The 26,853-nt window shown below is 46.1% G+C and overlaps 1 protein-coding gene across 1 annotated transcript in view; it reads left to right on the top strand.

Moving 5' to 3' along the window:
• Positions 1-26,853, top strand: part of LOC143975943 (vomeronasal type-2 receptor 26-like) — a 72,015-nt gene that overhangs the window by 43,672 nt on the left and 1,490 nt on the right. The window contains exons 4-5 of the mRNA XM_077478474.1: positions 7,087-7,317; positions 14,070-14,190. Of these exons, the coding sequence (XP_077334600.1) occupies positions 7,087-7,317; positions 14,070-14,190 (352 nt within the window). The remainder of the gene's footprint in view (positions 1-7,086; positions 7,318-14,069; positions 14,191-26,853) is intronic.

Raw genomic sequence — 26,853 nt, 5'->3', positions numbered from 1 at the left:
CTTGTTCAAAGTAGCAGCAAAAAAATACTATTACTCTGAAAAGCGATCTGTGCTCATATCGCTTTTCAGAGGCATTTGACAGCTGGTAAAGGGGCAATATGTTGCCTCCTGACCACCTGTTTTAATCCCTTAATGTGATTGTAAAGGTTTGCTTTTTTTTTTTTTTTTAATAACAAACATGTTATACTTACCTTCACTGTGCAGCTTGTTTTGTACAAAGTGGCCCCGAACCTTGTATTCTGGGGTCCCTCGGTTGCTCTCGTGGCTCCTCCTCTTATCAGACAACCCCCTAGGAGAAGCGCTCTCTTGGGGGGGGTTACCTTGCAAGCTCCCCCGACGCCCGCCTCATTGGATTTTATTAACAGCAGTGGGAGCCAATGGCTGAGCTGCTATCAATCTATCCAATCAGGACCGGGGACCCCGGGCAAAGGAAGAGTGCATCTCAACCTGGTGAAGTTCCAGGGCTCAGGTAAGTAAAACGGTGGGGGCTGGGGTTCCGGTGACTGCCAGGTGTTTTTTCACCTTAATGCATAGGATGGATTAAGGTGAAAAAACACGAGGGTTTACAACCCCTTAAATACATCATCACTATGCTGCAACTGCATGCAATGCACACAGTTGCAGGGTGGTTGCAGTGCAGGCCCATTCACCTAGGGATGTACTTAAAGGGTGCCCTGACTGGAAAAAGCTTGAGAAACACCGACATAGAGGAACCGGTCTCTCCATTTTCCTCCTGCAGCCGCTGAATGCCTGTGGAAGGGAGAGGTGGAGAAGCGGCGACAAATCGAGAAATTGGTTCCTTTGGATGTAGCCACCCACTTGCAACCAGGTCCTGTTCTGCCACCAAACTCGGAGTAAAGGGCCCTGTCAGGGGGGCCCTTCATGGTTTCTTGCATCGGGGCCCTGAAGGTTCTAGTTACGCCACTGCTTATGGATTAGGATTTTTCTGGGTTTAAGCTATCAGTGCAGGTAACTTTAGACAGGCCTGTGCTCTAGGCTAGGCCTGTTTGTTTTGATCTGTGACTGGGAGTGTTCAGTGCAGTTCTGGGTGTGACCACCTGTTCTCTGACTCAGAGGCGCCTCCCCTGCTTTCAGGAAAATTGTTCTGGAACAGAGGTTGGACCTGAAGTTTGGCAGGCAGCTCATGTGAGGCGCTCTGACCAATTCCCACTTGGTATTGGCAGGGGGGCAGGCCTCCCATATAAGCTGGGGTCACATGCTGCTAAGGGGTTCTGATGGTGCAGGAAAAGACAGAGTGGAGTTTTAGGCTGCTGCTGTTGGGCGCCCCCATGTGGGGGATGTGCAGAGCGCGGAAAAGGGCAGGAGGAGCTGCTGGGATGTATTCCTGGATAAAGATCTTCACCATGGAATTGGTGTCAAGCTGCTGAGACATGGGAACATAGGACTTGCCCTTTGGAGAAGGTCAGTGAGGAAGAAGAGCAGAGGAGGACTGTTGAGAATAGAACCGAGTCCTGCGACTGGGGAACACAGGACTTGCCCTTTGGAGAAGGTCAGTGAGAAAGAAGAGCAGAGGAGGACTGTTGAGAATAGAACCAAGTCTTGTGACCGGGGAACACAGGACTTGCCCTTTGGAGAAGGTCAGTGAGGAGGAAGCGCAGAGGAGGACTGTTGAGAATAGAACAGAGTCCTGTGACCAGGGAACACAGGACTTGCCCTTTGGAGAAGGTCAGTGTGAAGGAAGTAAAAGGAGAATTGTAAGAGTATTGCTGAATGCTATGGCCGGGAAACGGATCGTTTGCAGACATGGACTGGCTGGTAACAGTAGTCCGCTTATTACCGTGTGCTAGGCCGTCGCGGAGAGGTACCGAGTATCTCTGGCCTGGTAAAGCAGTCTGGTAATACCTTCCAAGAGACTGTAGCTACCAAACTCACCGAGCCACCAAGGAGAGGCATTGTATGCCTCTGGCTTATTGATTTACTGAGTCAACACCATTCAAGAATGTGTAAATGGGGAAAAATACCGCTAAACCCTAAGGAGTGAAAATGAAGCTGCTAACACACAAAGTCCCAATAGTAATGTTGAAAAATAAGTGTAGCGCTAAATGAAACCCAACATGTGTCACAATGAAAATATCTAAGTGAATAGATCAAGGATAACCTATGAAACATAAATAAATGATATAGTATAATATCACCGTGATGTACAAATGCCAAACATAAATCAAATGGCCAATGTCCACATATAAAAAGTCTACTGGGTAGAGGAATAGCTCTAAGTCCCAAACAGAGGCAAATATCATGTGATCACAGCAGGCTAAGATGACATCATAAAACACATTCTGATGAAGGAATGGATACTCTTACCAGAATAGATGGACACACAAACCGTACGGCAGTGCATCAGGAAGGCTTGTAGTACTGGTTTCCCAATGCAGGATGATACCAGGCTGGAAAATGGCACGAATACTGTAACGCCAATCTGGATGGAATTGGATGGTGGTTCCAGAGCAATGGTTCCAGAGTGGAGGTTCCCAAAGAATCCAAACCAGTCCCAAACAAGGTGCTCAGACGGCAATCATCAATACTCAAACATGGTGAAAGAAAAAAGGACAAAAGCTCTACAAATGGCGTAGGTCAACCACAGTTGGTGTATTAAAATAAAAAATTGCCATACAATGCAATGCAGGTAAAGGTTATAAACCGATCACGAAAAATAGTATAAAAAGCAATGTGGGAAGCAGGAGGTGCTAACTGACGCGTTTCGACAAAATAGTCAACTGGGGAATATTCCGTCTGACTTTTTCTGCCGGAAATTCCGTGTGTACACGGCATTAGTACCAGTTTAGCATTGTTTAAACACCACAGCCTTCCTGATTATTGTTTCTGACCATGTCCATCCCTTTATGACTACAGCGTCCCCATCTTCTGATGGCGCCTTCCAGCAGAAGTGCCAATCATCTCACCACTGGACAATGAGGTCACAGTACTCCAATGGCCTCCACACTCACCACATCTCAATCCAATAGATCACCTTTGGAATGTGCTGGAACAGGAGATTCACATTATGGATGTGCAGCCGACAAATCTGCAGCAACAGCGTGATGTGATCATATCAACATGTACCAAAATCTCATAGGAATGTTTGCAACACCTTGTTGAATCTATGCCACGAAGAATTACGGCAGTTCTAAAGGCAAAGAGGGGTCTAACTCAGTACTAGATAGGTGTAATTAATAAAGTGGCTGGGGTGTGTATGTTATTATATTATTATTATACTAATATTTTTATATAAAAAGCATGCAAAACATCTATGCCAAAAAACAAGGAAAAAAACTCCCTTGAAATTAATAGCAGTCATTTATTTTGACAAAAAACCCAAATCTGTTGCACTATAGTTATATAAATACAATATAAGGTTGTATTCTAAGCAGCTGACACAATATGCATGAAACATTAAACAGGTATAGTAACAATGGTGCAGCGCCAATATCAATTAAAGCCCATAGTAACAGTCCATATAATATCCAATTGATGATTTCTAGAGCAGAAACCAAGTGTCTCCATCATTCAAACGGCTCCAACAGCAATCAGCCTCTAGGATATTCTCAGCGTCTCCACCACAGCACCCAATGTCCTCTTACACATCAGTAGCAGCTCTTTACAAGGTGTGCAGTTACTATGGACTTTTATTGATATTTTTACTATAGTCACTTATCTGAGCAAGCAGCCTGGCCAGCAAGGAAAGGACAAGCGGCCAGTGTGCACCCCACCTTCTGTCCCAAACCAGACCACATACCCTCAACATAGGGAAGGCACCTTGCCATGGTAGAAGCCTCCTGGCCAGTGGCGGTACGTTCATAAGGGCGCCGCTCCCTCTCTATAACCATAGATTCATGCATTGCAGGAATTTATCTATGGCGCCGCTGCCACCCCCTATTCAGGTGCCCGGCCCCTTTTTGGGTGCCGGGCACCTGAATTACAGCGGCTGGGTATTATTTGGAAGCACCTAATTAGAGCCATAGGCACTAATAGGCGTACAAAAAAGGTGTTCACTCAGCGTTGTGTTAGGAAGGCAAATGAATATTCGCTTTCCTAACACTGAACTGCCTCTCAGCTTGAGACCGCCTCGGGTCTGGTATCTGTCACCTGATTGGCTGATAGGACAAGTGCTGTGATTGGATGCTGCCTATCAGGCATCCAATCATAGCAGAGGACGGGAGAAGACATCAAGGAGCTTGGAGGACCATGACCCGCTGCCCCACCTAGATGTTTAAGTGCTTGGCGGGTGGGGGGGATGCACACTGGCAGCATTTTATGGGCGTAGCGGCAATTGATGGGCACAGTAGTGGCAATTGATGGGCACAGTAGCGGCAATTGATGGGCACACTGACAGCATTTTATGGGCACAGTAGCGGCAATTGATGGGCACACTGGCAGCAATTGATGGGTACAGTGGCTGCATTTGATGGCACAGTGACAGAAATCGATGGCACAGTGGCAGCAAATTATGTTTTTTTATTTCAGTTTGTTTGCGTCCCCCCAAAAATTTTGAGCACAAGCCGCCACTGCTCCTGGCAAAGCATCTTGTCCCCTTGTTGATGTGGTCAAGGGCCTCTTCCCCACATCCCTGGCCCAGCAATGTAGATCCATGTCAATTATGATTAACAACCCTTGCCAACCCAGTGACGCTGTTGATTCCAACTGATCCTCGCTGAGAACTACATTTCCCCATTTGTAAACAAAGGTTAGTGTGTTTTTTTTTCACAAGTTGCCGGAATCATTGTTCATCTTGATTGACGATGGATCTACATCACTGGATGATGTGATTGACAATAGATTGCAATCATTTATCAGCAGTAATAACCCAATAATTAAATGACTATCTGCTGCTTCTAACAGGGCAAATGGTTGGGCCCATTCACAAACTGCAAACACACACAGCTCTTTTTTAACAGTGTGTTCTGTCTCAAGGACATATCGCTAAACCCTCCAGTCCCAATAACTTCAGATATCATATTTCTTTCATCTCAGTTTTATTAGAACAAGCCAGGTGAAACTACAAATAACAGAAATAGACTTCAATAAGTACAATATTGCATAAAATACAGCATACATTGTAGAAACAACAATATACAATATAGGATCAGATAGTAAAAACGTACTTTTTAAGTTCTCTAAAGAGTGATGGCGATGGATTGAGAAAGACATGTTTTGCTTCCTGCAATGTCTTGTAAAAATGGTGACTGGTTCACTTCCTGTGAAGATTCTACCCAGAATTCCCTGTTTATCAATTTCCTTAAAGCGGGAGTCCGCCGGGACTCCGCGTTTTTTTTTTTTTTTTTTAAGTCAGCAGCTACAAATACTGCAGCTGCTGACTTTTAAAATAGTGACACTTACCTGTCCAGTGCACCCGCGATGTCGACACCCGAAGCCGATCTCTAGATCGACACTCGAGTGCTGCCGCCGCCATCTTGGGTATGGGAATCAGGAAATGGAGCCTTTCGGCTTAATTTCCCGGTTCCCTACTGCGCATGCGCGAGGCGCACTGCGCAATGAGCACGGTCCCCGCTGCCTCTGGGATCTGTGTGTTTCCCAGCAGGCAGCGGGGCACTTGCGGAAGGGGGCGGGCACTTGCGGAAAGGGGCGTAATGTACGCCCCTTTCCGCAGAGAGCTAGCCCGGAAGTGGGTGCAGTTACCTGGATTATCCAGGTAACTGCACCCCCCTCCCCCCTGAAAGGTGCCAATTGTGGCGCCGGAGGGGGGGAGGAATCCGATGAGCGGAAGGTCCATTTTAGGGTGGACCTCCGCTTTAACTACACATATTAACTCTAAATTAACAGAACAACTGCAGCAATACCAAAAAGGAACGCTAGATGGAGTCTGCACACAACTTATGATTTTCTTATATAAATTACACACTATACAGATAAATTTAACAACATAGGTACAAATAGTCAGGATAAACCTTTGATGGACAGAACACCCTGCAATGCTGAAAACCTGAACCCCATCCATATTTGCAACAAGGCCTCATCAGAGGTCCTCTAAAGACCTTACCAGTGGAGTTTTACTTCTCCGTTCTATCTTAGCTGGCCTATCATCTGTCACATGTGCTTCAAGCTATACCAAGGTTTATCTATTGCATCACCCTTTCTACAAACGATATCATTTTCTGTAGATCTTTTTCCTCTAGATTTACCCAAACCATATAATATGAGGTCAAACCTTAATGCCGCGTACGCACGATCAGAGTTTTGGTCGGAAAAAGCTCTGATGGTTTTCCCGACGGGATTTCGCTCAAGCTGTCTTGCATACACATAGTCACACCAAATTCTGACCTTCAAGAACGCAGTGACGTACAACACGTATGACGGGACTAGAAAAAGAAAGTTCAATACCCAGTAACCAATAGCTTCCATCTCGTAGTTGAATCTGAGCATGCGTGAGTTTTTGCGCATCGGAATTGCATACACACGATTGGAATTTCAAATAGAAACTTTTTCCGTCTGAAAAATTGAGAACCTGCTCTCAATCTTTTGCTGGCGAAAATTCGGCCAGCAAAATTCCGATGGAGCATACACACGGTTGCATTTTCCGACAAAAAGCTCTCATCGGTCTTTTGCTGGCCGAAATTCCAACTGTCAGTACGCGGCATAATGCCCTGTGCACGCGGTCGGACATTCCAGCGACAAAATCCGTAGTTTTTTTTCCGACAGATTTTGGCCCAAACTTGTCTTGCTTACACATGTTCGCCCAAAGTTGTCGGAAAATCCGATTGTTCAGAACGAGGTGACATACAACACGTACGACGGGACTATAAGGAGGCCAGCGGCCAATAGATTTTGTCTCGTTTTTTATTCTGTCTGAGCATGCGTGGCACTTTGTGAGTCGGAATGGTCTCCACACGATCGGAATTTAAACGATCTGATTTTTTTCTTGTCGGAAAATTTTAGATCCAGATCTCAAACTTTACGGACTTGTAAATTCTGAGGAAAATGAGGGTGGCATGGTGCTCAGTATTACTCCCCCATTTTTCCAAAGTTTGGGGTTCATCAGACCTCAATATTGTCACAGATGACTTCAGCTTTAACTTTCTTGAGGTTTTCTTTTTTTTTGTCCTTCAGTTGCATAAATGTATGAAAAAAATAAAAAATCAATTTAAGATGGTGGATAGAAAGACCTTTTTTGATAAAAAGGGTGAATTTCCCTTCTACTATAAAATCCTAAATTTGATCAAGACTACGCGTTTTGAAATAAGTATTACTGATGTTGGTTTGTACACACCATGGGCTAAAGAGGAAGACCAACTTCATATTAACGCTACGAAAATACAATGGGGTGAACACAATAAAATGGTGAGGAGAACCACACGTGGCATCCACTTTTGATGACATTGGTCTATCCTTTTAACAATTTTCAGAACAGATGTGCAAAAGTCATAGTCAAGCAATGAAGTTTTGTAATGTTACCTATAAAGTATACTATATTACCAAAAGTACTGGGACGCCTGCCTTTACACACACATAAACTTTAAGGCTACTTTGACACTGGGGCGGTGGGGCATCAGCAGTAAAGCGCCGCTAATACTAGCGGCGCTTTACTGCTGTTATAGCGGCGCTATTCGGCCTCTAGAGGGACGCTTTAAACCCCCACTAGCCGCCGGGGAAAGGGTTAATAGCGCCCGAGAAGCACCGCTGCTGAAGCCCTTTACAGGCGCATTGGCAGCGGTGCCCATTCATTTCAATGGGCAGGGGCAGCGAAGCAGCGGTGTATACACTGCTGCCCCACCGCCCCAAAGATACTGCTTGCAGAACTTTTTTTTTCTGTCCTGCAAGCGCACCGCCCAAGTGTGAAAGCATTCTGGCTTTCACATTGGGGTGGCTTGAGAGGCTATTTTTAGCGCTAAAAGCCTGAAAAGTGCCTCAGTGTGAAAGGGGTCTAATGGCATCCCAGTCATAGTTTGTAGGGTTCAATATTGAGTTGGCCCACCCTTTGCAGCTATAACAGCTTCAGTTCTTCTGGGAAGGCCGTCCACAAGGTTTAGGAGTGTGTCTATGGGAATGTCTGACCATTCTTCCAGAAGCGCATTTGTGAGGTCAGGCACTGATGTTGGACGAGAAGGCCTGGCTTGTAGTCTCTACTATAATTCATCCCAAAGGCGTTCTATTAGGTTGAGGTCAGGACTCTGTGCAGGCCAGTCAAGTTCCTCCATCCCAAACTGACTCATCCATGTCTTTATGGATTTTGCTTTGTATACTGATCCAAATCATTTGGTGGAGGGGGGATTATTGCATGGGGTAGTTTTTCAGGGGTGGGGTTTGGCCCCTTAGTTCCAGTGAAGGGAACTCTTAGAGCTCCTTCACATGGACGTGTCCGTGTACGGAGCCCGCTCTGCTCAGCGGGGGATCGCTCCGTTGATCCCCGCTGAGCAGGAAGATGACAGGTCTGTCTCTGCACAATGTGCAGGGATGGACCTGTCAGAGCACCGCTCTCCCCTATGGGGGAATCGAATGATGACAGACCGCAGAGTCCGTCATCACCCGATCCGATGACAGTTGGAAAAAATAGCTTTTTCGGATCGGCGCGGGTCAGATGTCAGCGGACATGTCCCTCCATAGACCGCTGACATCCATCCCTCCATAGACCTCTATGGAGCATCCATTCAGGTCCGCCTAAAAAAAAAAACGACAGGCGGACCTGAATGGATCATCCGTGTGAAAGGGGACTTAAGGTGTCAGCAACTTTGTGGGAACAGTTTGGGGATGGCCCATTCCTGTTTAAACATGACTGCACACCAGTGCACAAAGCAAGATCCAAAAAGACATACAGTGCCTTGAAAAAGTATTCATACCTCTTGAAATTTTCCACATTTTGCCATATTACAACCAAAAATGTAAATGTATTTTATTAGGATTTTATGTGATAGACCAACAGAAAGTGGCACATAATTGTGAAGTGGAACTAAAATGATAAATGGTTTCCAAAATGTTTTTACAAATAAATATGTGAAAAGTGTGGGGGGTACATTTGTATGGCGCCCCCCGGAGTCAATACTTTTGTAGAACCTCCTTTTGCTGCAATTACAGCTACATGTCTTTTTGGGGATGTCTCCAGCAGCTTTGCACATCTAGAGAGGGACATTATTGCTCATTCTTCTTTGCAAAATATCTCAAGCTCTGTCAAATTGGATGGAGAGCATCTGAACAGCAAGTTTCATGTCTTGCCACAGCTTCCCAATTGGATTTAGGTCTGGACTGTGACTGGGCCATTCTAAGCCCTTGTACACACGGTCGGATATTCCCATGGACAATGTCTGATAGGACTGTGTTAATAATCCGACTCTGTGTGGGCTCCATCGGACTGTTTCCGTCGGAGTATCCAACGGACCAAGTTTTCCAACTGGGCTATAAAAAATTTCCGACAACATGATCCGATCGGACTTTGTCCGATTGTGTGTAGAGAATTCCGATCGGACAAAGTGCCACGCATGTTCAGATCAAATTCCTACACCAAAGCTATTGGCTACTAGCCTGAACGTAGTCCCATGGTAACGAAATAACGTCATCACGTTCTGAACGATCGGATTTTCCGACAACTTTGTCCGACCGTGTGTATGCAACAGTGTCGGACAAAATCCAACGGATTTGGTTGTCAGAATGTCTGACCGTATGTACATGGGCTAACACATGAATATGCTTTGATCAAAACCATTCCATTGTAGCTCTGGCTGTATGTTTCGGGTCGTTGTCCTGATGGAAGGTGAACCTCCGCCCCGGTCTCAAGTCTTTTGCAGAGTCTAACAGGTTTTCTTCTAAGATTTCCCTGTATTTGGCTCCATCCATCTTCCCATCAACTGTGACCAGCTTCCCTGTCCCTGCTGAAGAAAAGCATCCCCACAACATGATGCTGCCACCCCCATGTTTCACAGTGGGGATGGTGTGTTCAGGGTGATGTGCAGTGTTAGTTTTCCGCCATAGTGTTTTGCTTTTAGGCCCAAAAGTTACATTTTGGTCTCATCTGACCAGAGCACCTTCTTCCACATTTTTGCTGTGTCCCCCACATGGCTTCTCACAAACTGCAAACAGGACTTCTTATGTCTTTCTTTTAACAATGTCTTTCTTCTTGTCACTCTTCCATAAAGGTCATATTTGTGGAGAGCACAACTAATAGTTGTCCTGTGGACAGATTCTCTCCCCTGAGCTGTGGATCTCTGCAGCTCCTCCAGAGTTACCATGGACCTCTTGGCTGCTTCTCTGATGAATGCTCTCCTAGTCCGGCTGGTCAGTTTAGGTGGACGGCCATGTCTTGGTAGGTTTGCAGTTGTGCCCATACTCTTTCCCTTTTCGGAAGATGGATTGAACAGAGCTCCGTGAGATGTTCAAAGCTTGGGATATTTTTTTTATAACCTAAACCTGCTTTAAACTTCTCCACAACTTCATCCCTGATCTGTCTGGTATGTTCCTTGGCCTTCATGATGCCGTTTGTTCACTAAGGTTCTCTAACAAACCTCTGAGGGCTTGACAGAACAGCTGCATTTATACTGAGATTAAATTACACATAGGTGGACTCTATTTACTAATTAAGTGACTTCTGAAGGCAATTGGTTCCACTAGATTTAAATTAGGGGTATCAGAGTAAAGGGGGTTGAATACAAATGCACACCGCACATTTCACATATTTATTTGCAAAAAACATTTGAAAACTATCTATCATTTTCTTTCCACTTCACAATTATGTGCCACTTTGTGTTGGTCTATCATATAAAAACGCAATAAAATACATTTACGTTTTTGGTTGTAACATGACAAAATGTGGACAATTTCAAGGGGTATGAATTCAAGCCACTGTAGATGAGAGAGTTTGGGGTGGAGGAACTTGCCTGGCCTGTGCAGAGTCCTAACCTCAACCCGATAGAACGCCTTTGGGATAAATTAGAGCGAAGACTGCGAGCCAGGTCTTCTCATCGATCATCAGTGCCTGACCTCACCAATGTGCATCTGGAAGATTGTTCAAACATTACGATAGACACATACCTAAACCTTGTGGACGGCCTTCCCAGAAGAGTTGAAGCTGTTATAGCTGCAAAGGGCCAACTCAATATTGAACCCTATGGACTAAAGCCTCATACACACGATCGGACTTTGTACAAAATTTCCCGTGGACTTTTGTACAAAGGGCGTTGGCTGTAAATTTGTATTGCATACATGCAATCAGACTTTTTAGGCAACAAACCCGAACGTAGTGACCGTTCAACGTACTGACGACACTTCAAAAGAGGACGTTAAATTACTGCGGCGCCACCATTTGGTCAACTTCTGTATTGTTGTCTGATCTTTTGCACAAAAGTCTGATGGTTTTGTGTACACACAATCAGACTTTGCTCCATCGGTCTAAAGCCTCATACACACGATAGGACTTTGTACAAACTTTCCCTTGAATTTTTGTACAAAGGTGTCAGCCCTGAACTTGTATTGCATACACACGGCAGGACTTTTTCAGCCAACTCTCACCAAATCATGTGGTTTTCTGCTCTTTACCGCCACCTTTGGTCAACTTCTGTATTGTTCTCTGATCTTTTGCATTGGTTCTGAGCATGCCTGTTTGTACTTTGTACAAAAGTCCTATGGTTTTCTGTACACACGATCGGACTTTGCTCCATCGGACTTTTGTAGCCAGAAAGTTTGTCAGTTAGCACAGCCAACAAAAGTCCGATGAAAACCAAAAAAGTTTGTCCGATGGAGCGTACACACGGTCGGATGTTGCTCCAAAACAGCTAATTTGCATGTTTGTTGTCAAAAAGTCCGATCGTGTGTATGGGCCTTAAAGGCCCGTACACACGGTCGGACTTTTTGACAACAAACAGGCAAATTAGCTGTTTTGGAGCAACATCCGACCGTGTGTACGCTCCATCGGACAAACTTTTTCTGTTTTCATCGGACTTTTGTTGGCTGTGCGAACGGACAAACTTTTTGACAACAGAAGTCCGAAGGAGCAAAGTCCGACCGTGTGTACGCAAAGGCATCGGACTTTTGTACAAGGTACAAACACGCATGCTCAGAGCCTATGCAAACGATCAGACTACAATACAGAAGTTGACCAAAGGTGGCGCAGGAGTCATTGAACGTCCTCTTTTGAAGCGGCGTCAGTACGTTGTGACGTCATTACGTTCGTGTTTGTTGTCAAAAAGTCCGACCGTGTGTATGCAATACAAACTTGTGGACCACGCCCTTTGTACAAAAGTCCACGGGAAAGTTTGTACAAAGTCCGACCGTGTGTATGGGGCTTAAGACTGGGATGACATTAAAGTTCATATGCATGTAAAGGTAGGTGTCCCAATACTTTTGGTAATATGGTGTATATTGCTTCAAAGATTATTATTATCCCAGATAGCAAACAACTGCGTCGCAAGTATGAAAATGACTTGCTAAGCTTTGCTAGACTTGCCAGGCTTTTTTTTTTTTTTTTTACACAATTGCAGCAAGTCCACATTGCATGAGGGCTGATTCACACCGATGCAGGTTGCAGTTTGCTTATTCCAAGTGCATTTTGCATTTTTGAGCTATTTAATTCTATGGAACCAAAAACCAGAAAACAATCCCTGACCCTCTCCAAAAAATGCACAGATGTGAACTACATCCATAGGAAACCAAGTTAAATGTACTGTAGTGCGTTTCTGCAAAACTGAAAATGCACAGAAAAAATGCATAGGTGTGAACCAGGACTGACTCCGGGTCAACTTTCTTTGCAAACATTCTGCAAATCTGCCCCAAGTTCTGGTTCAGTTATGTTGGGCAATAGTCATCCCATGCAAATTTGCTAGAAATTTGGAGTGTGTCAAGTGTACAGCTTGTATAATGCCGCGTACACATGATCGGAATTCCGCTCAAGCTTGTGTTGCCTACACCCGGTCACACCAAATTCCGGGCCCTCAAGAATGCAGTGATGTACAAAACTACGATGAGCTGCGAAAATAGGGTTGCTTCCGAGCATGCTTCAAATTGTTTCCGAGCATGCGTCGGAATGTTGCGCGTCGGAATTGCCACAGACACACGGTCACACCAAATTCTGGGCCCTCAAGAACGCAGTGATGTACAAAACTACGATGAGCTGCGAAAATATAGTTGCTTCCGAGCATGCGTCGGAATGTTGCGCGTCGGAATTGCCACAGACGATCGGAATTTCCATCGGAAAAATTGAGAAACATGCTCTCAATCTTTTGCTGGCCCAAATTCCGCCAGCAAAAGTCTGATGGAGCATACACACGGTCGCATTTTCCGATGAAAAGCTCTCATCGGTCTGTTGCTGGCCGAATTTTTCCGATCGCGTTTACGCGACATTAAAGTGTTGATTTGTTGTCCCCTCAAAATAACTCCACACACAGCCATTAATGTCTAAACCGCTGGCAACAAAAGTGAGTACACCTCTAAGTACACCATCCTCATTTTCAATTTAAATTCAATCATCCTATTGTTCGAAGATTTTTAGTAGTATTAAGCCTCATACACACGATCAGACTTTGTGCAAACTTTCCCGTGGATTTTTGTACAAAGGGCGTCAGCCGAGAGCTTGTATTGCATACACACGGCAGGACTTTTTCAGCCAACTTTCACCAAATCACATGGTTTTTCTGCTCTTTACCGCCACCTATGGTCAACTTCGGTATTGTTGTCTGATCTTTTGCATTGGTTCTGAGCACGCGTGTTTGTACTTTGTACAAAAGTCCTATGGTTTTCTGTACACTGGATCAGACTTTGCTCCATCGGACTTTTGCTTGCCAGAAAGTTTGTCGGTTCGCACAGCCAACAAAAGCCCAATGAAAACCGAAAAAGTTTGTACGACGGAGCGTACACACGGTCGCATGTTGCTCCAAAACAGCTAATTTGCATGTTTGTTGTCAAAATGTCCGATCGTGTGTACGGGCATTTAGATTGGTTAAGAAGACCAATCTTTTTGAGGGACTTCCCCATCAATTGTGCTCTCAAGCAGTGAATGGGGAAATGCAGTAACATCTTACAACACACTCACATACTGTATTTCGATTATCATTTTACACATGTAAAATTCGTTTTTGATATTTCCAAATTTTTGCTTTACTTCGTTTTCGAAGGTGGAATCTCGGTGCTCTGATATTTGTTTGCCTGGATACAGAAAGAAGCCAGGATCTTCAATTCACTCTTGCTGCTATGGGTGCATCCCATGTTCAGAAGGGGAGATATCCAATGAGACTGGTATACCTCATTCTTTTATACACAGTTGCATTCAATGAAAGTTTGAATTTTTGCACTGATGTAGCATAAGTTGACCAGATTGTGCTGTCCCCTCAAAATAACTCAACACACACCCATTAAATGTCTAAACCACTGGCAACAAAAGTGAGTACACCCAATAGAATATCATTACTGCTCACCGACTGACTGCTAGAGGTTATAGCACAAATTACAATGTAATGGGGAATTTTACATTAACAGCCAATAAAGGGGGAATTCTACAATGGCCACCAATGTAAAGGGGGATTTACACTCACCACTAGGGTGTCTCTGGCCAATCATGGCTCAGGGGGACTTCTTCCAACAGTGGCCATGTGTAGTGTTGGCGTGGATGGAGCGAGAGAGATTGAGCTAAATTAGGCAAGTTATTTAGTGCAGGCAGTGTATTTCATATATACAGTATCTCACAAAAGTGAGTACACACCTCACATTTTTTGTAAATATTTTATTCTATCTTTTCATGTGACAACACTGAAGAAATGACACTTTGCTACAATGTAATGTAGTGAGTGTACAGCTTGTATAACAGTGTAAATTTGCTGTCCCCTCAAAATAACTCAACACACAGTCATTAATGTCTAAACCACTGGCAACAAAAGTGAGTACACCCCTAAGTGAAAATGTCCAAATTGGGCCCAAAGTGTCAATATTTTGTGTGACCACCATTATTTTCCTGCACTGCCTTAACCCTCTTGGGCATGGAGTTCACCAGAGCTTCACAGGTTGGCACTGGAGTCCTCTTCCACCCCTCCATGAGCACATCACGGAGCTGGTGGATGGTAGAGACCTTGCGCTCCTCCACCTACCGTTGGAGGATGCCCCCCAGATGCTCAATAGGGTTTAAGTCTGGAGACATGCTTGGCCAGTCCATCACCTTTACCCTCAGCTTCCTTAGCAAGGCAGTGGTCATCTTGGAGGTGTGTTTGGGGTCATTATGTTGGAATACTGCCCTGTGGCCCAGTCTCCGAATTGAGGGGATCATGCTCTGCTTCAGTATGTCAACAGTAACAGGTCCGTTTTTAAGGCAGGGCCCTGTCATTTTTGTGGGGCCCAAAGCAGCTGCCTCATACTTGGTAACTATCCCAGTTTAACTTCCCTTGTTTTAGTACCATGTTGTGTCCTGATATCTCAGTGTAAAGTTCTGTTACTAATGCTGTCCAGCTCTGCCCTATTGTTGAGTACAGATGACTCACCTGCAGACCCTGTGTTTATATGTAAATACCGACATTGATATGTAAACTGTGATGGCATTCATATGTAAATAGAGGCAGACCGGCAGGATTCATATGTAAATAAAGGCGGTATTCATACATATAAAATGTCCCCCTGTGGTCATATCCACCATCACCAATACTAAATGCTGCCCACTGGGGAGGTGAAGGGGCATGCTTGAAAGTCTGCATTGCACTGCCACTGAGCCCAGGAGTTTATTGTCTATTAAAGGACCCCCTCATAAAAAAATTTTGCCCAGGGTCCAATCAATATTAAAGATGGCCCTGAACAGTACATGTAGGCATTCATGGTTTCCTCAATGAACTGTAGCTCCCCAGTGCCGGAAGCACGTATCCGGCCCAGACCATGACACCATGCTTGACTGTAGGCAAGATACACTTGTCTTTGCACTCCTCACTTGGTTGCCGCCACACATGCTTGACACCATCTGAACCAAATAAGTGCCACACACGCTTGACACCATCTGAACCAAATAAGTTTATCTTGGTCTCATCAGACCATAGGACATGGTTCCAATAATCCATGTCCTTACTCTGCTTGTCTTCAGCAAATTGTTGGTGGGCTTTCTTGTGCATCATCTTTAGAAGAGGCTTCCTTCTGGGACGACAGCCATGCAGACCAATTTGATGCAGTGTGTGGCGTATGGTCTGAGCATTGACTGGCTGAGCCCTCACCCCTTCAACCTCTGCAGCAATGCTGGCAGCACTCAATCTATTTCCCAAAGCCAACCTCTGGATATGGCACTGAGCACGTGCACTCAACTTCTTTGGTTGACCATGGCGAGACCTGTTCTAAATGGAGCCTGTCCTGTTATACCGCTGTATGGTCTTGGCCACCGTGCTGCAGCTCAGTTTCAGGGTCTTGGCAATCTTCTCATAGCCTGGGCCATCTTTATGTACAGCAACAGTTTTTTTTCAGATCCTCAGAGAGTTCTTTGCCATGAGGTGCCATGTTGAACTTCCAGTGACCAGTATGAGAGAGTGAAACAAAAAGGAAAAGGTCTGGTGTCACCTGCAAACCACCTTCATCCCAATGTTCGCAATAAAAAACAGGAAATCGCCTCGGGACTTTAAATGAGGTGAATGCGGTTAGCCAACAATTGACTAATTGAGTAAATGCAGTCTCAAAATTTATTAAAATTGTCATGCAAACATTAACATGAACCATAGCCAAGCCACTGAAATTATGCATACAGTAAAAAATGTCATTACACGTATCATGGTATAAAATGTCAATTTAAAACTGATGGTAAAAAGGTATATTGCGCCCAAACTTTGAAGTTCCACCACTGCGTCTCTAGAATAAATTAATAAATCCTAATAACGCTGCCACCTTGAATATATAAATGTGAATAGTATTTTAACCTCTATCTCAAATAGATAGTGATAAAAAAAGTGGCGCGGAAATCACAATTAAAGTGAAAAAAATATACAGTTTCAGAAAAAGTATATGAACCCTTTTGGAATGATATGGATTTCTGCACAAATTTGGTCATTCAGTGTGATCTGATCTTCATCTAAGTCACAATAGACAATCGCAGTCTGCTTAAACTAATAACACACAAAGAATTAAATGTTACCATGTTTTTATTGAACACACCATGTAAACATTCACAGTGCAGGTGGAAAAAGTACGTGAACCCTTGGATTTAATAACTGGTTGAACCTCCTTTGGCAGCAATAACTTCAACCAAATGTTTCCTGTAGTTGCAGATCAGACGTGCACAACGGTCAGGAGTAATTCTTGACCATTCCTCTTTACAGAACTGTTTCAGTTCAGCAATATTCTTGCGATGTCTGGTGTTAATCGCTTTTTTGAGGTCATGCCACAGCATCTCAATCAGGTTGAGGTCAGAACTCTGACTGGGCCACTCCAGAAGGCATATTTTCATCTGTTTAAGCCATTCTGTTGATTTACTTCTATGCTTTGGGTCGTTGTCCTGTTGCAGCACCATCTTCTGTTGAGCTTTAGCTGGTGGACAGATGGCCTTAAGTTCACCTGCAAAATGTCTTGATAAACTTGGGAATTCATTTTTCCTTCGATGATAGCAATCCGTCCGGGCCCTGATGCAGAAAAGCAGCCCCAAACCATGATGCCCCCGCCACCATACTTCACAGTTGGGATGAGGTTTTGATATTGTTGTGCTGTGCCTCTTTTTCTCCACACATAGTGTTGTGTGTTTCTTCCAAACAACTCAACTTTGGTTTCATCTGTCCACAGAATATTTTGCCAGTACTGCTGTGCAACATCCAGGTGCTCTTGTGCAAACTGTAAACGTGCAGCAATGTTTTATTTTGGACAGCAGTGGCTTCCTCTGTGGTATCATCCCATGAAATCCATTCTTGTTTAGTGTTTTACATATCATAGATTCCCTAACAGGGATGTTAACATATGCCAGAGACGTAAGTCTTTAGCTGACACACTAGGATTCTTCTTCACCTCATTGAGCACTCTGCACTGTGCTCTTGCAGTCATCTTTACAAGACGCCCACTTCTAGGGAGAATAGCAGCAGTGCTGAACTTTCTCCATTTATAGACAATTTGTCTTACCGTGGACTGATGAACAGCAAGGCTTTTGGAGATACTTTTATAACCCTTTCCAGCTTTATGCAAGTCAATAATTCTTAATCGTAGGTCTTCTGAGAGCTCTTTTGTGTGAGGCATTATTTACATTAGACAATGCTTCTTGTGAAAAGCAAACCCAGAACTGGTGTGTGTTTTTTTAAAGGGCAGGGCAGCTGTAACCATCACCACCAATCTCATCTCATTTATTGGACTCCAGTTGGCTGACACCTCACTCCAATTAACTCTTGGAGATGTCATTAGTCTAGGGGTTTACATACTTTTTCCACATGCACTGTGAATGTTTACATGGTGTGTTCAATAAAAACATGGTAACATTTAATTCTTTGTGTGTTATTAGTTTAACCAGTTAACAACCGGCCCATAGCCTAATGATGGCTACAGGGTGGTTGCTTAACCCCGGGAGGACGTACTATGACGTCCTCCCAGAATTCCACTCTCGCGTGCCCCCTGGGGCATGTACTCGAGAAAATCCGTGACTGCATCATCGCGGCCGTTTACCACGTGATCGATCCATCAAATGACGGAGCGATCACTTGTAAACAAACCGGCGTCATGTCATGACGCCGGTTCTTCCCTCCCTTCTCTGTACCGATCGTTACAGTGTGAGGGGAGAGATCGGTGGCAGCAGCGCTGTGGGCTAGATCAGTAGTGCCCACAGCGCTGCTCACCGACAATTAACCCAACAATGCCCTCCCAATACGCTGCAATTCCCTGCCAATACTCTGCAATACCCAGTAATGCCCTGCCAATATTCTGCAATATCCAGCAATGTCCTGCCGATACTCTGCAATACCCAGCAATGCCCTGCCGATACTCTGCAATACCCAGCAATACCCAGCAATACTCTGCAATACCCAGCAATGCCCTGCCAATACACAGCAATGGGAATAGGGGGAAAACACTGCGCTATAGCCAAATGTAAACAGAAAACAGCAGCTGACACTAAAACAAACAAAGTTCAACAAACGAAAGACAAAAATGGTGTAGCGCTTCTGTGGTGGTAAATGTATTCAACATGTACTCAAAAAGGGTGGTCATATATCAAAAATCATATAAATAAAATAAAGTTCATTTGAAATGGGTATAGGCTTCCGTAGTGTAGCTGGTACGTGGATGGTTAGACCGTTTCGAAGTAAGAGAGGAATCTTACTAAACGAATATGTCCATGTAAATCAGCTTGTCTGTAAACTTTAAGAAATGTGGATAAATACTTCTTACCAACTCTGTTGGACTCACACAGTCGTATGACGGTTGAGTCAGTAAGGCTTGAGGTCTCAATCTAGGACCAAGGAGTGGATCGATGAGAGTCCGTCGAACTGGTGAGGAAACTCCAAACGACTGTATGCCCAACGATGTATTTCACAGGTGGAACATCAGGATGGTTTCTAATCCAGCTCGGACGTGGCCCAGTACACACCAATACTCCAGTCACCCCAAAATGGAGTGAAAGATGTTAGGGATTTAGACCAAAAAGGAAAAAGGAAAAAAGAAAAAAAGGGCTCCACATGGTGCGGGTCAGACGGTATGAAACAATAATTTATTAAAAGTCAAAAAGTTAATAATGACTTAGTGATCACAAAGAAATAAGATAAAAATAGGAATAAAAGCAATGTAGGGTGCCAACAGCTATCCCGACGCGTTTCGACACATATGTCTTCGACAGGGGCCGAAGACACTTCAGTGTTGTCACATGAAAAGATAGAATAAAATATTTACAATAATCTGAGGGCTGTACTCACCTTTTGTGAGATACTGATCAATGACATTTTTTTCACATAAGGCTATTCCAGCTCTCTACATTCATGCGGAAGGCAATGTTTTGGCCTCATTGGTCAGGGCGGTCAGCAGCAAGGTTCATATTACCGCTGACTCATGGTCCAGCAGGCAAGGGCAGGGACGTTACCTTTCCTTCACGGCGCACTGGGTAACTCTGCTGGCAGCTGGGAAGGATGCAGGACAGGGTTCATTGTTGGAGCTTGTTCCGCCACCACTCCTCCAAATCTGGTGGTGATTCTGCCACAACATCTGTATGCTCCCCTCCCTCTTTTTTGGACTCTTCTGCAGAATTGTCCTCTGAACCAGCAGTGCTCCGTAAGCGCTCAAAGGGCTACGCAAGCAGTCAGGCTAAAAGATGCCATGCGATGCTTCAGTTGGTCTGCCTAGGGGACAGGAGCCACACTGGGGCAGAGATTCTGTCAGCTCTGCATAGGCAGGCTCAGAGGTGGTTGGCGCCATGGCAGCTTGAGCCAGGAATCCTTGTATGCGACCATGGCACCAACTATCTCTCCGCCCTCCAACAGAGACACTTGTCCCATGTTCCATGCTTAGCACACGTCCTGAATTTGGTGGTGCAGTGTTTCTTGACCAGGTAACCATGCTTACAAGATCTCCTGAGGAAGGCCGAAATGTCTCTGGTTATTTCCTGCGGTCATACAATGCCAATGCTCGGCTGCCTGAAATTCAAAGGGAATTTAACCTGCCCACCAACCGCCTCATTTGTGACATGCCCACCAGGTGGAACGCAACATTGGCAATGCACACACAGCAGAGAGCCATCAATGATTACCTGTGTGATTATGGCACCAGGACAGGGTCAGGGGAGCTTGGCTTCTTTTTGCCATGCCAGTGGCTACTGATCAAGGATGCATGCACTGTCCTGTCACCATTTGGAGGAGGCCACAAGGATGATGAGCAGTGATAATGTATGCATCAGTGACACTGCCCCCCTAGTCTTCCTGCTGGAGCACATGCTTTGTGGAATCATGGATAGGGCACTTGAGGCAGAACAGCAGGAGGAAGAGGACTTCCTTCCATCTCAAGGCCCCCTTTATGCAGATAGCATTCCTGCGGGCCACCAGACACACAGGATGAAGAGGAGAGTTTTGTCAGCATGGAAGTAAAGGATAACACGCAGCAGTCTTCAAGGGATGGTTTTCAGTCCCCAGAAACCCAAGTAGTTGTACGTGGCTGGGAGGAGAAAGTCCTGGATAATGTCATCCTTAGTGTCTCAGAGGGCTCCTAATTGAATGCCTCTGCAAACTTATGCTGCATGGCCTCCCTAATTCTGCAAAGCTTGTGAAAGGACCCTAGGATTTGTGGTATCAAGGAGAGGGATCATTACTGGCTGGCAACCCTTCTTGATCCACGTTATAAGGGTAAAGTTGCAGAACTCATCCTGCCTTCGCAGATGGAGCAGAGGATTAAACATCTTCAGGAGGCCTTGAAGAAAAGTTTGTGTAATGCTTTCCAGACCCTGGGAGGTTGCCATTTGCTGGTGCTGGACAACGTATTTCTGAGGCTCCATTCGGTCAGAAGAGGAGCGGTGGAGAAGGTGGCTGGCTGACCAATGCCTTTACACTGTTTTTCAGTCCTCAGTGCCAAGGTCTGCTAGGTTCAAGCAACCATTACCAGTGTCTGCATTATATGTTGCAGGAATATCTAGGGGCAAGAACAGACTTGGAGACCTTTTCAACAGAGCATCCACTGGGTCACTGGGTCTTGAGGATGGACCACTGGCCAGAACTTGCTCAAAATGCAATCAAGCTACTGGCCTGTTCTGCATCCAGGATGCTTTTTGAATGCACATTCAGTGCTGCTAGAGGGTTTGTAATGGATCAAAGAGTGCGCCTGTCCACAGACTCTGTTGATAGGCTCACATTTATAAAAATGAATCAGTCCCTGATCATCAGCTATCAAGCACCTGATGCTGATTTAACTGATTGAATTTGCTATGGATCTGGGATCACTTGAAGACTGCCTATGCTATCTATATCTGAATCTTGAAGATGCTAGCTTCCAACAATATTTTTGGTTTAAGGCACCACCAACACCCAAGGCCCAGTTTTTCTGCCCCTGTTTAACAGGGGCATGTAATTACAATTTTTTAAAATATTTAACAGCAGGGCCCGTTTTTGTGCGCAACAAGAGTAACTGTGAGGGGTTACAGTGTTCTGGCACCACCAACATCCAAGGCCCAATTTTTCTGCTCCTGTTTGACTGGAGCATGCAATTACAATTTTTAGCAGGGACCGTTCCTGTGCCCAACAAGAGTAACTGTGAGGGGTTGCAGTGTTTTGGCACCATCAACACATAAGGCCCAATTGTTCTGCAGAGTATATAGTGCAGTCCGCATAAGATATATACTGCAGTTCAGAGTATATAGTGCAGTGTACAGTATATAATAAAGTGTATTGAATTGGTTAAGGGGAACCCTATGAAAGAATTAACAAAAAAATGCATGGGTTCTCCCCCCAGTCCATACCGGGCCCTTTGGGTCTGGTATACATTTTAAGGGGAACTCCATGGCAGAATTTAAAAAAAATTGGCGTAAGGGTCCACCCCACAATCCATACCAGACCCTTATCCGAGCAAGCAACCAGGCAGCCAGGATGGGGGAACGAGTGAGCGCCCCCCCCCCCCCAACCATACCAGGCGGCTTGCCCACTTACACAAGGGTCTGCATCATTGCCCTTGCACTGTAAGGGGGGAATCCCGCAGACTCCGATGTAACGGGAAATGCCAGGAACTCTGATGTGGGGGGGCACTCTGGTGACCAGAGACCACCTTCCGCAGAGTGAATACACTAAGAGGAGGGGGTTATTAATATAGAGGGGAACCTTTATATCAGCGCCCCCTTACTCTATTGCATTCACTACCCCCTGACATCAGCGACACCCCCCTCAGACTGGCCTGGCGGCACTGTCACTGACCTCTTCTCAGGTGCACCATGCAAGGCTCAGTCAGACAGCTCCAGCTTGGCAGCTCTGTTTTTTTTCTGTAGTCTTCTCTTCCCAGTCCACATATGTCTGACTCCTCTTGTGACCCCCATGTCGGCAGTGCTCTCACTCTTAACTCATCTCCAGACTCCCCCTCAGAGACTGCAGACATGATAAAAGATAAGAGATGGTCAGATTGCAAACATGATACAAGAGATGGTTAGAGGTGGCAGACATGATACAGGAGGTGGTCAGAGGCTGCAGAAATGATGCAGGGGCAGACAGAGGATACCGACATGATACAGGAGGTGATCAGAGGCTGCAGGCATGACACAGGAGGTGGTCAGAGGCTGTGGTCATGATACAGGAGGTGGTCAGAGGCTGCGGACATGATACAGGAGGTGGTCAGGGGCTGCAGACATGATACAGGAGATGGAGATGGTCAGAAACTGCGGCCATGATACAGGAGGTGGTCAGAGGCTGTGGCCATGGTACAGGAGATGGAGATGGTCAGAAACTGCGGACATGATACAGGAGATAATCAGAGGCTACGGACATGGTACAGGAGATGGTCAGAGACTGAGGGCATGATATAGTAGGTGGCGAGAGGCTGCGCGGACATGTTAGTGTCCTCCTCACCCCGTCACAGAAGTTTCCTCCTCTGTCCCCCTTCATATTACCTACCCACATCAGTGTCCTCCTCCTGTGCCCCTTTCACCTCTCCACATCAGTGTCCTCCTGTGCCCCTTTCACCTCTCCACAGGCACATCAGTGTCCTCCTCTGCCCCTGCACGGCTTTACCCCCCCCCCAGTAATAACCTCCTCTGCCCACTTTAAATCTCCTCCTCATATGAGTGTCCTCACTCCTGCTTGGCTCCTTCTCTGCTGTAGTGAGGCACCGCCACTGCGTCACGCTACCAAGAACGAGTGCCTTCCATTCAACAACGTCACCAGCGGCGCCAATACATGTACGCACTTTCCCGAGCCAGGCAGGCTTCGGAGCAGGCATTTACAGGCAGCCCAAAAATGGGCTGAAATTTACGGGCTGCCCCTAAATTAATGGGCAGTTGGCAACACTGGTGTATACCACGAGAAAAAATTTCCATGAACCACAGGTGGTTAAGTGTTTGGGCTTGGCCTGAAGAAAAGGTGGCAACCCTAGCAACCTTAAGACTAGAAAGAAGTGGGATTGAAACCCCGTGACAGGCATTGAATACTGCAAAGTCAAGGTATAATAACTGTGATTTTTGCATTTTGGGACATAAGTTTGAACTTCACTTATGTAGCACTTACCCCCACAGGAGCCAATGGTGATTGTGGGTCCTTTGTTTTGCAACACCTCTCTTAACTGCTCGATCCACTGTTCTTACTTACTAGGAACAAATGACATGTCTCCTCTCCCCTGACAGCACAAGGATTTGTGTGTTTACACATACAAATCCCTGTGCTTGCGCTCGTGCACGCGACCGCCAGCCACGTGCATTGGTTCCCCCGTGCGCCCTTTGGCGGCTCTTAAAGGAACCCCATACGGGTACGGGGTTTCAAGCAGGGGTGACATTCTGCCCCCGTAAATAGACATGAGCCAGACAGAATCGGTTAAAGCGGAGTTCCGCCCAAAAAAATATTTAAAGTCGGCAGCTACAAAAAGTGCAGCTGCTGACTTTTAATAATGAGACACGCGCCTGTCCCATGGTCCAGCAATGTGGGCGTATGAAGCCCCGGTCCTCTCCCCCTCCTCTCGACAGCGCTGGCATTCTTACTGCGGGCACTCGGCTGTGGCTTCATAGCCAGGCACGCACTGTGCATGCGTGAGCTGTGCTGCGAATGGCTGGGAAATCCGGGACCTGTGATATGTCCCTGAAGATTGCAGGGAGGGGAGGGGGGGAAGAGGTGAACTTCCTTTCGGTGCATTCTCTTTTGAATGTAGAACACGGACCCTGACTATAGGTCTATACCCTTCGCTTTCCTTTCTGGACTGGCCCAGTCTGGATCAATTTGCTCAGAAAAATGCTAAGGCTCTCCTCCTATGGGTGCATGGATCTTTGGGAATTAGGCTGTAGCTCATTAGCTTCCATTGACAAGTATGGTGCAATGCCCTCCAGGGCACTACCAGACCCAGTGTCTTTTGTTGGCGGACATCATCCTCCTCCCTGTTGCTGATTGGCTCTGGTCCATGGTTGCCAGGAGGGAGGGTGGAAGAGCAAGCGGGGGATTTACACATAGCCCGCTCATTTACACAGATCCCAGTGGGAAAGGGGTTGAGCGAGGAGAGCGGGCATCAAAGAACACATCCCGCTCTAAAAAACACATGCTCACTGGGGGCAAGAGAACACCCATAGTACTGCTGCTCCTCACTCTTAGCCTGCGCCTGTCAATCAGGGGCGGATCCAGAGTCTAGTCTCGGGAGGGGCACTGCCAGAAAATAAGGCTGCTTTCACACTGGGGTGGGCGGGCGACGGCGGTAAAGGCCGCTAACGGGGTGGTTTATCCCATTTATTTCTACTGAGACACACAGCCGCTATATCCCAATATGATATGTTGGTGCGGGTCCTTGAATAAACCCTGCATGCATTCTGGGATCCGCACGCATGACATACTGGGATATAGCGACTGTGTGTCTCAGTATAAATAAATGGGATGCATGTAACACTTTATGCATCCCCAAGCCAGTAAAAGACAGCCCTGGATGTCAGACGCATGTCTGCCTGTGTGAATGAAGCATAAAGATACAGATTTCTGTCATTCTATATCATCATTATTATCATGATAATCACACAATACAGGTGCTGTGGCTCAACTCACCTGTACTGTGTGATTATCATGATGATAATGATGATGATTGGTAATTGTAATATGACACATGGAGGGGGGTAATGTACTCACTGATGCAGTGGCGTAACTAGAACCTTCAGGGCCCCAATGCAAGAAACCATGAAGGGCCCTCCTGAACCCCAGCCAGGGCCCTTCCCTCCGAGTCCGGCGGTGGAACTCCAGGGCATGGTCACAGGTATGACCTTTGTGAGCCCTGTAGTTCCACCACTGGTATCAGTATTTTTATTTTTATTTATTTTTAGGTGCCCCATTGGGGGACTGTCCCTAGGCAGGATGGGGTCCCCGTCCCCAGAAGAGATGAGGTCCTTTTCTCCAGGGCAGATGAAGTTACTGCCCCCAGGTGAGAAGGGGTCCCTGTCCCCAGGGGAAGTGGGGGTCCCTGTCCCCACGTGAGAAGGGTTCCCTGTCCCCAGGGGGAGATGGAGGGGGTATGTAATGGTGTGTGGGGGATGGGGTCCTCTCACTCACCATGACCAAGCTGTAGGCCATGCACTCATCCATGTTGGCCTGGGCTCCATCCAGTGTGCTGGACGGGCGATCAGCATATCTCCCAGAAAGACCTTTCATCATCTGTGTATGACGGGGAGGAGGGGGGGCTGGCAGACAAGCCTGCAGTGTCCTCCGGGGAACCAGCTCTCATAGGGCTGCACTGCATCTGTGTGCTTAAAGTTTGTTTACCCGGGAAAAGTTTGCAGTGCAGAGTGGGCCGGACTCGGGGTGGGCGGGACTCTGGCTGGGGAGAACAGACATCGGACTGAGCGGCAATGCATGGAGCAGGAGAGGGGTACTCTGAGGAGCCGGCTGAGGTCACAGGTCATGCGGGGAATGCACAACTAAAGAGCAGCCATATGTAGAGGGGGCTGCATGGGCCCCCTGCATCACAGGGCCCGGTTGCGGTCGTAACTGCTGCACCCCCTATAGTTACGCCCCTGCACTGATGTATTACTGACCAGTGGCAATTAATTAACCCCTTTGTGCTGCATTAGTGGCACTAGTGGCAGTGTTTATAAACCCCTTCATGCTGTAGCATAAAAGGGGTTAATTAACATTGATGGTGCCACTGTCATTAATGCAGCACAAAGGGGTTAATTGTCACTGATCTCAAATACATGAGTGAGTACATTAACCCCCTCCATGTGCCATATTACAATTACCATTGTAAATTATTTCACCCCCCCCCCCCACCCCCAAAGCATTAACCACTTCACCTGTAAGACAAGGTGTTAACTAATTAACATAGCAATGCCTGCCGTAGCTC

The sequence above is a fragment of the Lithobates pipiens genome, unplaced genomic scaffold, assembly GCF_037356315.1.
Source record: "Lithobates pipiens isolate NorthernLeopardFrog02 unplaced genomic scaffold, aLitPip1_a1.2 Scaffold_13, whole genome shotgun sequence".
NCBI classification, from domain to species: Eukaryota; Metazoa; Chordata; class Amphibia; order Anura; family Ranidae; genus Lithobates; species Lithobates pipiens.
The sequence above is the reverse complement of the archived record's forward strand: the minus strand, read 5'-3'. Positions and strand labels throughout refer to the sequence as shown.